The 12,286-nt window shown below is 38.0% G+C and overlaps 1 protein-coding gene across 4 annotated transcripts in view; it reads right to left on the minus strand.

Annotated features, from left to right (window-relative positions):
* The window catches only part of efr3a (EFR3 homolog A (S. cerevisiae)), a 74,498-nt gene that overhangs the window by 26,600 nt on the left and 35,612 nt on the right, over positions 1 to 12,286 (minus strand). For all 4 annotated transcript variants that reach the window (XM_053651609.1, XM_053651608.1, XM_053651607.1 and 1 more), the window contains one exon: positions 4,346 to 4,453. In XM_053651609.1, coding sequence (XP_053507584.1) covers positions 4,346 to 4,453 — 108 coding nt within the window. The remainder of the gene's footprint in view (positions 1 to 4,345; positions 4,454 to 12,286) is intronic.

Genomic DNA, 12,286 nt, shown 5'->3' on the forward strand with positions numbered 1-12,286 from the left:
AAGGATTTTTCATAGTGGAAATAGATTATTCTGTCTTCAACCTCATCTTTTAGCTTTTCTTGTGCTCCAGGTCAGAATTATGTTAACAAAGCTCGTTCATTTTCAAATACTAAAAAAAAAAAAAAATCAAATATACTCTAAAATATTCTTCAATAACAGACAATTAAAATGATAATTATAAGATTTTGAATAACCGTTGGCGTAGATGTGGGTTAATAATTTTGCGTATGTAACAATTGCGTCTCCGCTGGTCGTAATAGTGATACAGTAAATATACACTTTGCTTGAGAAGCACAAACACAGTCGAGTAGGTTTAAATGTCTCGTACATTTAAACCTACAGTTGTACAACCTATGTACAACAGTTGATAAGGTTGGAAGACTGTAGTTTTCTGTAAGGATGCATTTATTTTCAAGTGTCAGTGCTTTGTAACAGTCAGTAAGGTTTCTCTCACAGGACATTCTTCATTTCCTGGCTTTTCTGTAACATGAAGAAGCTGCATATTTTTTCTATTTCACTTCAAAAGAAAGAAAACATGAGAGACTGGTGAAGGAATGTATATAGCTGCTATAATGTGATATATAAAGTGATAACAAAAGCTCCTGTGTGGTGCAACAAAAAAAGCATCCTACTGTCAGGAGATCAAATTTGAATGCCACAGCCAGCAAGGACTGGAAGCCAAGGGAGCAAACCTCTCTGTACTCTCTTTACTGGCTGTACTCTCTGGGTGAAGGGAAAGCCATTCTAACTCCCCTGTCAATCACAACGACAATAGGCAATCATAAGCATCTGTGAGCTCATGTATGCAGAAGAGGGTAGATAGCTCTTTCCTCAGAGTGTGTTACGCTGCCCTGTGAAGCAGCATGAGCAGCAGTCCTTCCTGCAAAGTCCTTCCAGGATTTTGAGATTGCAGAAATGAACACAAAATTAAGCAAACGCCACAATATTTGAAGGAGCTTGCAATTTTTCAAAAATTACTGCAGATTTTATACAGATTTAAGCCAAGACGTGTCATGTGATGTCATCACAACACGCATTTAGCCAAAACCCGCCTCGATTCATGTGCGCCATACATGAGCACAGCTAAAAGGTCTCATTTACCAACAAACATCACTGCGAAAGACAATGAAAAACAATTTTATGCAATTTCAATTTCACCAATTCAAGTAGTTTTCTGCAAAAAAGCAAACATTTTTGAAAAAAGCTGCAGCAAAATCAAGCATATTTGCCCACAATAAATGCAGTGAAATCCTGTAAACACTGCCTATTGGTGCTCTGTATACAGAGCTGTATACTAGTTAAAAGAATGGTCAAGATCTTCAGCAATGGAGTTGCTGCTTCACAGCTTGTATAAGTATATGAATTGCATGTATAAATAGATGTGTTCTTTAGATGCAAAGGACCTTCCTATTACCATGCTCTCTGGCTACAATTTATTTTATGGAATTATTTGTGGAATGTGATCTTATAGCATCTCATTTAGAGATATTGAATTGCATAAACATTATCTAACTCCATTTTTTAAAAATGCAGTTTATGGCAAGACTTCATGAAATCCTCATGAGATGACTCTGGAATCCTATAATTATAGGGCTAAATTAACAGATTCCATTCTTAAACTGTCTGATGTTGTCTTGATTGTTTTCATGAGCTATGGCTCAAATTGAAAACTCTGATGTTAATTTTCAAAAGTATTTACTACTTTAGAAGATCTAGAAAAATGGTACACAAGACAGACCTTTTGGTAGCTTTGAACACCACATGAGAAATCAAGTTCAAACACTAACCTTAATAGGTAAACTGGATAGTGTTTATGTGCTATGAAGAATACTACATAAACATGTAATTTGAGACATGCTTGTTAAGTCAGTTGTGCACACAGCGTTACAGTGTTATACTGCTCCCACTATTTACTCTGGTATTTCATCAGACGGACGCACAGCGTTAATTGAGGACGTGCCAAACAGCCGCAAGACATGTATGGCAGCCACATATCCATGTGCATGCATAATTAAAAGCAAGCTCAGTCCAGGCTTAAGAATGTACCTTTTTCAGACTCTTACTCGGATCACACCACATTAATGTTAGGAAAATGGTTTCTTCTACAAGAACAGAAATTTACCAGCTGACCACCAAGGGACAGTCCCTCAAGAATTTAGCGATTTTCCAAACTCAGAAATTAACTAAAAATCACGCAAACACAGCAAAAAAGCTTCGGAGAAAATTGCAATTTTTCAAAATTACCTCAGATTAGAAACATGAATGCACAAATTAAATAATATATCTAGCTTATATGAAGCTCTCATAGATCCATGGGCTAATCCTACTTTAAATGTCTGATTATTGTGCAGAGTTATTTGTACTATCCATGGATTTATTTAGATTACTCTCAAATCAGTGTTTATTTCTAAAACCAAAGGCAAATAATGAACTATTTCTGATGAGTGGAGTCAGAGCTGGAAGATTACAAGAAGCTCAGTGTTTATGCAAACATCTACAAATATTATGTAATCATTCTGGGTTAATAATGCCCTAAGACCAACTGTTTCTTGGCTAAGCTTTTGCCTAAATGTTGAGATGTCGGAACAATTTTGGTGCAAGAACATAAGTTTATTTGTTTGATACAAGCAGAGATGTGTGGACTTATGCAGTTTATGCAGTAGGTGCATAAACAAGCTCCAGTTAGTCCAGAATGCAGCTGCAAGAGTTTTTAACAGAATACAGATACAGATGCGTGGACTTATTAGAAGCATTTGCAGCCTATTAGGTAGATCATGAGTGGATATACATTTAGGTGGCCACTGAGTCTATATATGCAATGATTGGACCATGTTTCTTTCTTTTTCCTGCAATTGCAGTCATATTTTAAAGATAGGCAAACAAAGAAATAATTTTAGTTTAGGAAAAGATGGATATTATGAAGACCTGGACTTAAATTCATGCACATTTCCAGCATTTTCATGGTAGATCAGACTTCATCAGTACAGCGGATATTAAAATTAAAACGCACGACGTTGATGAAGAGAGTTTAAAGAAAAGGCAGCAAGTTAATTTCAAGCAGAAGAATTTTAAAGTTTTAGTTTGTTAATTTGAAACTAGCTGTCAGTTTGTAATTTACTCTTTTTTGTTTCAGTCAGTGCGTTTACATGGACAACAATAATCCAATAATAACCCGATTAAGACAATACTCTGATTAAGAAACTACCATGTAAACAGCAATTTTTAATTACCTTAATCCGATTAAGGTCATACTTGAAGTAAACATAAATCAAATTAAGACATGTGGAGTACTCCTGTTTTAGTCGCATTATTGACATGTATTACAGACATGTACACACCTTAATCACATTATTAACGTCGTGTGGGAGTTTTCACCGCATTTTGTGACAGGACACGTACACACACGGCAGTGCTCAACAATTTTACGGCAAAAAAGAGAGCACGGCTGCGTCCTAAACTGCGTACTTGCCGACTATAGGCCTATAGTAGACGAAATACGTGCATCACGGCTACTATACAGTAGGTAAGTACGCGGTTTGGGACGCAGCCAACGGCTTCAAGCAGTCGTCTATTTGCATGTACGGCATGACAAATAATTAACCGCACTTGAAGCGTTCGTAAAAATTTTAAATAAAAACACCCAAAACTATATACACGGTACCATAACAAAGACGAACTGTATGTTGATACGTGAAATTCTGGAGGGAACGTCGAATGGTGTGGTGCAGTGACATGACGTGTGACGTTAATCGAACAATGTTCTATAACATGTAAAATGGGAACATGAAAGGAGTATTCTAAACGTGACTCATGTAAACACCTTAATCACAATATCGTCTTACTCAGAGTAAGGTCAATAATTAGATTACTGCTATCCATGTAAACGTAGTCAATGATAAAGTGTTATGAGGCCTTTGTGAATTACTAGGCCCAAATTATAAATATTGACTTGTCGATTTATATATGTGCTTACAGAAGACAAAGTCCTTGCCTGTAACCTTTTGCCCCTTCCCTCGATACCGGGCATTAAGCTTTAAATCCAGTACTAAGATCAGCTTAAAGAGGCTAACTGCTGACATTACAGTCTACACCCTTAAGAGAATGTATTAGTCACTGCAGGCATAGACAGCACACCAAAATGCTAATCATTTAAAAATGCTTTTGTTTTCTACTATAGTCTACTTGAGATGAAAATCAAAGTATTGTTTAGGACATTCATGCATGAATGAAACATGCATGCCAAAGCTAGACTTCCAAAGGTAGCTGAAAAGATCATATAATGGTGGTTGTATACAATGGTGTTTCTATAGTAGTGTTCATACGCTGCAATGGAAACTGTACTTACACTAGTACGGGCCGAACAGCGTTGTTCATGTTTCCATATGCAGCACGACCGAGTAACTCCCGAAAGCAGCTCTCAGCCAGGGATGCAGGGTTCTCCTCTCCTCCACCCCTGAGACAGAGAAAGGGGAAATGTAACGATGATGAACATTTTTTATACTACTAGAACTAAGCAAACGCTAAGAAATGTAAGATGTGAGTCAAAGCATTTACATGTTTTTGCATTCAATGAATTCAGAAATGTCCTTGGCACTATTAAGGAGGTCAAGAAAACAAGCAGGTGCTGCCCCCTGGGTCAGAACAAATTCCTTTTAACTCTTAAACCAAGCTCCAGTCCTGGGGTGCAGCAGTACTCAGATTAAGCTCTCCAGCCAATTAACAGATTCAGTAGGAGTATTAGAGCAGCCACCAAAGTGTGTTGGAATTCAGCCCTCCAGGACTGGAGCTGAGAATCCTAGCTAAACTAGGCCCTCACATCTCTACAGACCCATGACCTAATTTCTCCTCTCAACCAAATAATTGTATTTTTTTTTTACTTTACATAAGTAATAATTTTAATAATCTGTAAAAAGCAATAAGTGCCTAACAAAATATTATGGTACATTCAGTGGTGATCCATTTTCTATGCAATTTCTGTGACAAAATAATGTGAACAGAATGCCATAATGTGTGATAACCATAATATGCGGGAAAATATAAGGAAACGTGTAGTTATTAACCACATTCTCTAACTTAGTAAAATATGTGCAAGACATGTTCAGTTCATAGCAATTATATGTGTATAGTGCCTTTAACATCAGACATTATTATAATTACATTATAATTTATATCCCTAATGAGCAAGCCAGAAGCAAAAGCAGCATAGAAAAACTCCGAGACCATATAAGGAAGAAACCTTGAGAGGAATGTGGGTAAATTCTAACTCAGTATGAGCCTGTTGTGAATAAGAATTATTTCCTTGTATGATCACAGAACGATCTTTAGGAGTAAACAAATGAGTGACAAAATATCAAAACATATTGTTTATTATTTTGTTATTGTCCATAATACACTCACCATTCACTTTAATAGGAACACCTGTATAGCTGCACATTCATGCAGTTATCTAATCAGCCAATCATGTGGCAGCAGCACAATGCATAAAATCATGCAGATACAGGTTAAGCACTTCAGTTAATCGTGGTATGGTTGTTGATACCAGGTGGGTTAGTTTGAGTATTTCAGAAACTGCTGATCTCCTGGGAGATTCACATAAAACAAGAGTTCTCTAGAGCAGTGGTTCCCAAACTTTTTACAGTAGTGTACCCCCCCCCCCCCAGGGCATTTAATATCCTTTTGCGTACCCCCACTCTAAAACTGTGTTTTCTGATGATGGCATCCTCTGTATTGTTTTTTTTGGGGCCTTTTCCCCAAGCATTACACCAGCTATATCAGCCGCAGCAGGAAGAATTAAGTCCTCCACAATAGTATGGGATTTGCCCGTCTTATTCACTCTGTAACTCACCATGTAGGATGCTTCCAGACCCTCCCTATTTAGGGTTTCCTACGCTGTTATAAGGGTCTTACTACTCCTGAGTTGTCTTAAATGTCTTTCAAAAAACTCTCGAGGTTTATTTAGCAAAGAGTAAGTAGCATACTTTATTTCTAAATGTCTGCGCAGAAATGCTGGTTTCATGCAGTTATGAAAGAGTACTTTTGCACATATACATACTGTGACTGGGGGTTTTCTTCACTGTCAGCGTATGTAAAGACCAAAGAAATATATTTCTCATTATATTTGCGCCTCTTTGATGGTTTGTCTGCAAATTGCTGGTGAAGAACATGTGGCATTTCAACTTCGGATATATCGCTGTCTGTATCAGCGTAAACTGAGCTAGTAGCACTGGGTACACTTACGCTTGCTACGGATGCGGTGTTAGAGGGACCTGGGCCACTGCTGTCAGAGGACTGTGGTTGCGGGCCGATACCTTTGTAGCAACTTCTCCATTGTAATGTTACGAGCTATTACTTAACTTCATCATGTAGCCGTGTGCTGGCGATAAATGACATGCGGTAAGGTGCGCACTGACGCATTACTGTGAGTGGATGCAGTTTTGACAGCGAACAACAGGATAATTTGATTGGATGTCATGTATTTGACCTTTAGAACATTGCAATTTTGCTGTTTGTACACTGGATGGGGCACAAGTTTATTTTTGGGCGTGAGAAAAACATGAATTAGAATTTTAATGTTATTTAGCGAGGTGGAAATAAATGAACAGTAAATCTCAGCATTTTGCTCCCGTACCCCCTCAGTCACATCGCGTACCCCCAGGGGTACCCCAGTTTGGGAATCAGTGCTCTAGAGTTTACACAGAATGGTGTAAAAAAAACTAAAAAAACATTCTGTGTGTAAAACAGGTTCAGCCTGGGTCTGCAGGTTGAAACACAATAAAGTGGATGGTGAGTATAGAGTGTCATCCTGGGAGTTTGCAGACAAATTTGGGTTAGATATAAGTGTTGGTCACTAACAACCCAAGACATGCATTTAAGGGTTAAGAACCAGGCAATTGTTCCAACAAAGTCAGAACTGATGTGTTCCTATCATTATTTGGTCCCCACAAGAGATAAACACGCACGCGCACACACGCACACACACACACACACACACACACACCCACCCCGTTCACGAATCAATGAAGGACCGGCTGTGAAATACAAAATGCATGAGCCGGCAGTCTATATTTAACCGGAGGTCATTCAAAAGAGCTTCAGGTAACAACAGAAAGGCACTAAATACAGAAATCCCATCCAACAGCTCTCAAATTACAAAAAGCCAAATGAACACCATGCATGGACAAAAACGTGTGGTTATGGGACTTAAATATTTTAGTAGAGAGCATTGTTATTTTTGTCCTTTTATTCCTTTTATTCCTCTCTCACAGTCAAAGGCATTCAGCTCACATTTAGCTCCTGAAAAGCAATTAGTAACATCAGATGCATTTAACCAGCTGACATGCACCGTTACAAGTGCAAGAACAAAAGACACACCTTAATTTTACTGCTCTTCGTGGTATTTCTATGTACTGTGCATTTTTAAATTTCTAAAAATTCTGGCTTGTTGATAATGTAAATTTGAGGACCAAATGTCTAAAGATGCACGTTTCCTGTTTATTTGTCTACAAAATTGATTTTAACAATCAGAACTCGATTCTAACGGTGTCACCAAAATTCACAACAGCTGAAGTTAGCGTAGCTACAGGCTAATGTGTACCTGTTCCCAAACAAAGCTGAGGATAAAACCGCCACACTTCCCGACACTCACTGCACCCGAACAAAACAGGATCTATTACAAAGCAGCAGTGGGCAAAAGAAAATTATCTTAATCTGAATAAAATTTTCATTTAATTGTACTGATACAGATGCTACCAACAAGTCTAGTCCTTCATGTTACTAATTTGTATGTCTGCACAACCCTTAAAACATACTTCAAATAGGAAGGAATTTAAACTACTTCAGACATTTGACTTTGCTGTGACCGTGGCCCTGTCAGGATCAATTCCAAAATCAAATCAGTTCATCAATCTTCATCTTGGATGCATGCTTGGATGGACAGATAGATGGGTGGACTGTCGTACAAAAATCTGGAAAAAAATCTGAGATAAGCACAAAAAGTGCTTTGAGTTCCGGAACATGAATGTGTAAGCAACATCTCTATATAACAAACAGGAAGGAAGCTATTGAAGAAAAACTATTTCGGGTTATTTGCCCTTGCTGTGACCTTGACACTGTTTGGATCATTTCCAAACTAATCTGCTCATCTGCTGGTTACAATGATAATTCCATATAAATCCTACAAACATTCAACCACTCGTTCTTGAAACATCGTGCTAACGAGAATCTCAAACAGAGGGATGGATTATGTGGATGCAGCCAGCTCAATACACCTGATCAGCCTCCAGTCCCTTATCATATGCAACAACAGTATTGATATGCCCTCATATACAAACAGCTCATTGTTTGCACACATTCCCATTCCCCATGCACAGCCACACAGATGGGACCATTATCAGGGACACATCAGTATTCTAAACATGCGCGTCCCCAACACACACATCAGTCGAATCGAATGAAACAATGAGTTAATGGAATAGAAAAAAAGCCCTTATGTCTAATGCAATGATGCATACAAAACTGTTGTGTTTTTAGCAAACATCTGGAATGACAATGTATCATTGTGAAATCCCATGTCTATAAGAAATAAAGCAAATACCCGCACAGAACCTCTTGTAATGTCTAGCAAGGTTGAAAACATTTGAAGACAGGCCATGGATTCTATACACTTAAGTCTACTCATATAGATTGTCCAATTCAGTTCACACCACAGGTTTTCAAAACCATTTAAAACAAATAAATGGTATTTTTCATAGCGTGTGGATTTTTCATCTCTGTTACCTGATTTGTGCAGGTCAATAACCATCTCTATTTTTTTTGTACTTGAAGCTCGTTTGATGTTTTCCATGGTAATAAATGACAAAATTATTATTATTTTTTTTTACATTTACTTGTACCCCAGAAAAGAGAAGATAACAAAAACAGTTTCTGAAGAATGTGAGACAGCTTTTGCAGTAATGGCAATTTAGCAATGTTAGCATAACTTTTTATCTACTTATGAGGTAATATCTTCCCTAATGTGGTGCAAAAATGTAGGTACTAGGGTTAGGTATCACCTACACTATATGGCCAAAGTTTTGTGGACATCTGACCATCACACCCATACGTGGTTCTTCCCCAAACTGTTACCACAAAGTTGTCTAGAATCTCTTTGTATGCTGCAGCATTACAATTTCCCTTCACTTGAACTAACAGGCCCAAACTGTTCCAGCCTAACAATGCCCCTGTGCACAAAGCGAGCTTGTTGGTTTACCAAAGTTGGACTGGAAGAACTTGTACAGATTCCTGACCTTAACCCTGCTCAACACCTTTGGGATGAATTTGAATGCTGACTGCACCCCAGGCCTCCTCATCCGACATCAGTGTCTGACCTCACTAATGCTCTTGTGACTGAATGGTTACATCCCCACAGCCACACTCCAAAATCTAGCAGAAAGCCTTTCCAGAAGAGTGGAGGTTGTTATAAAAGCAAATGGGGTACTACATCTGGAATGGGATGTTCAAAAAGCACATATTGATGTGATGCTGAGGTATCCACATACTTTTGGCCATATACTGTACATCTACAGTGGTATGAAAAAGTATTTGCCCCTATCCTGATTTCTTCTGGTTTTGTGTATCTCATATACTACGTTGTTTCAGAAATTAAAACAAAATCTAAACAAAGGCAACAAAAAAGAAGTTTTTAAATGATAATGTTATTTATTGAAGCAAAAAAGTTATCCAATACCAACTGGGCCTGTGTGAAAATGTATTTACCCCCAAATCTATGAAACTGCATTCATAATGGGGTTCAGCTGGACTAGACACAACCAGGCCTGATTACTGCAAACCCTGTTCAATCAAATCAACACTTAAATAGAACTTTTTCAACAGCAATTAGGTTGAAAACCCAGTAACGTACTATGCCAAAACGAAAAGAAATTGCGGAAATAATGAGGAAGGTGACTGAAATACATCAGTCTGGGAAGGGTTACAAAGGTATTTCAAAGGCTCTGAGATGCCAAAGAACCACAGTGAGAGCCATTATCTCCAAATGGAAAAACTCTGCACAGTACTGAACCATCTCAGAAGTGTCTGACCTTCCAAAATTCCTCCAAGAACACAGCAACTACTCATCCAGCAAGCCACAAAAGACCCAAGGACAACATCAAAGGACCTACAGGCCTCTCTTGTATCAATAAAAGTCACTGTTCATGACTCTGGGCAAAAATGGCATGAATGGAAGAGTGGCAAGGCAAAAACCACTGCTAACACAGAACAACATTAAGGCTCGACTGTATTTTGCCAAGACACACCTTGATGATCATCAAACATTTTGGGAAAATTTTCTGTGGATTGCGGAGTCGAAAGTGGAACTGTTTGGAAGACAGGGGTCCCGTTACATCTGGCGTAAACCATACATAGGATTCCCCAAAAAGAACATCATACCTACGGTCAAGCATGGTGGTGGCATGAGAACTTCCGGTCTTCGGCCCATAAGTTGAAACTCAACCACAACTGGATTATGCAACACGACAATGATCCAAAGCATAGGAGTAAATACTAGTCCTAGAAGTAAGTGAAAGACTGATATTCCAGCTATCGGAAGTGTTTGATTGCATTTATTACTGCTAAAGTTGGCACAACCGGATTTTAAATTTAAGGGGACAATCAGTTTTTCACGTGTGTTAGGAGTGGGATAACTTTTTTTGCTTCAATAAAATAAATAAATAAACCTGTACTGTGTGTTTACTCAGGTTGCCTTTGTTTTAGGTTGTATTTCGTTTGAAGATCTAAAACTATTTAGTATGAGATATACACAAAAAACAGAAAAAATCTGGCAAAAACTTTTTCACACCACTGTAAATAATGAAGTAAGGCATTGCCCTTAGTAAATAACCAACCTGCCTAATCAATTAAAAGTCATATTATGATAGGCAATGCTAATGCTAGAGGGCAAAGTTGATCCTGGGGGCAGAGCTTTGTGTACATAAGAAGGAGTTAGGGGGACAGGCTTACCGTGTTAAAAGAAATCCTTCAAATCTTGTTGCTAGAGACTTGGAGACAAACTTGACCTAATCTTACATAATGCTCCTTTAAGCAATGCTATTAAGCCACAGAGATAAACATTTCTCATGTTTGTCCTTCTGGATAATGATTATATGGGAAAAGGAGAAGACCAAGAGATCTTTGGGAAAACAATACAGACCATTCTCGATGCAATCCAACATTTATAATAAATGAGAGCATTTACTCAACTTGTTTTAGGTGTGTTATTTGTGGCACTCAACACATGCCAATGCAGAGGAAGTTCTCACATTCTCACATAATAACCTCAATGAGAAATAAACTAAGTTTTCACACTAGAATAATGAATTTTACTAAAGAAAATATCAATTTACTGTTGAATTTCAATCAACTGAAGCAACTGACATCTAGACATTTATCATTAATTTAATTCTAAACCTTCAGGTACTTTCATTGATTTCCCAAAGCTTCAGTCAAATCTAAAAAATAAAAATAAAAACTAAACAAAAAAACAAGATGTTAGAATGTTAGAAAAAGAGAATATATACTGTATGTGGGTGTGTGTGCAAACACAGTGAGAAAGACTCCATGAGTGTACCTATGAGTCATTCATGTCTTGCAAGTTTAAGAACAGGAAGAACGAAGGGTATTCAGTCAACACAAAATGCAAATATGGATATACAAAAATAAATAAGACATTCAATTATTTGGCACCACAAACTTTATGGAAATTGAGAGGAAACTGGACAACTGAAGAGGAAACTCAAGGACATGGAAAAATGTAAAACTGCACGCAGAGTGTATAATTTTTGAAAGCCTTGAACGTTCATAGTCTTTCAGAACACTAGGAGGTTCTAAGCTGTCCATCAAACTACAGAGGCAGCAAAGTTCACAAGCCGGTGCACACTTATTTTTGCACATGTATTGAAAACAAGTGTAACAAATGTATCATAACCCCATGTGCTCGCTAAAGGGCTAGACAGACAACATATTTGATACCAAGCTAACTAACATTTCTGGGTGTGTTTTATTTAATACAACAGTTCTATACACAAGATATGGCTCAGGTAGTAGAGCGGATGGTCCATTAATCGGAGGGTTGGCAGTTCGATTCCCGGCCCACATGACTCCACATACCGAAGTGTCCTTGGGCAAGAGACTGAACCCCAAGTTGCTCCCGATGGCAAATTAGCGCCTTGCATGGCAGTTCTGCTACCATTGGTGTGCAAGTGTGTATGTGAATGGGTGAATGAGACACATTGTAAAGCGCTTTGGATAAAAG

The sequence above is a fragment of the Ictalurus furcatus genome, chromosome 20 (genome assembly GCF_023375685.1).
Source record: "Ictalurus furcatus strain D&B chromosome 20, Billie_1.0, whole genome shotgun sequence".
NCBI lineage: Eukaryota > Metazoa > Chordata > Actinopteri > Siluriformes > Ictaluridae > Ictalurus > Ictalurus furcatus.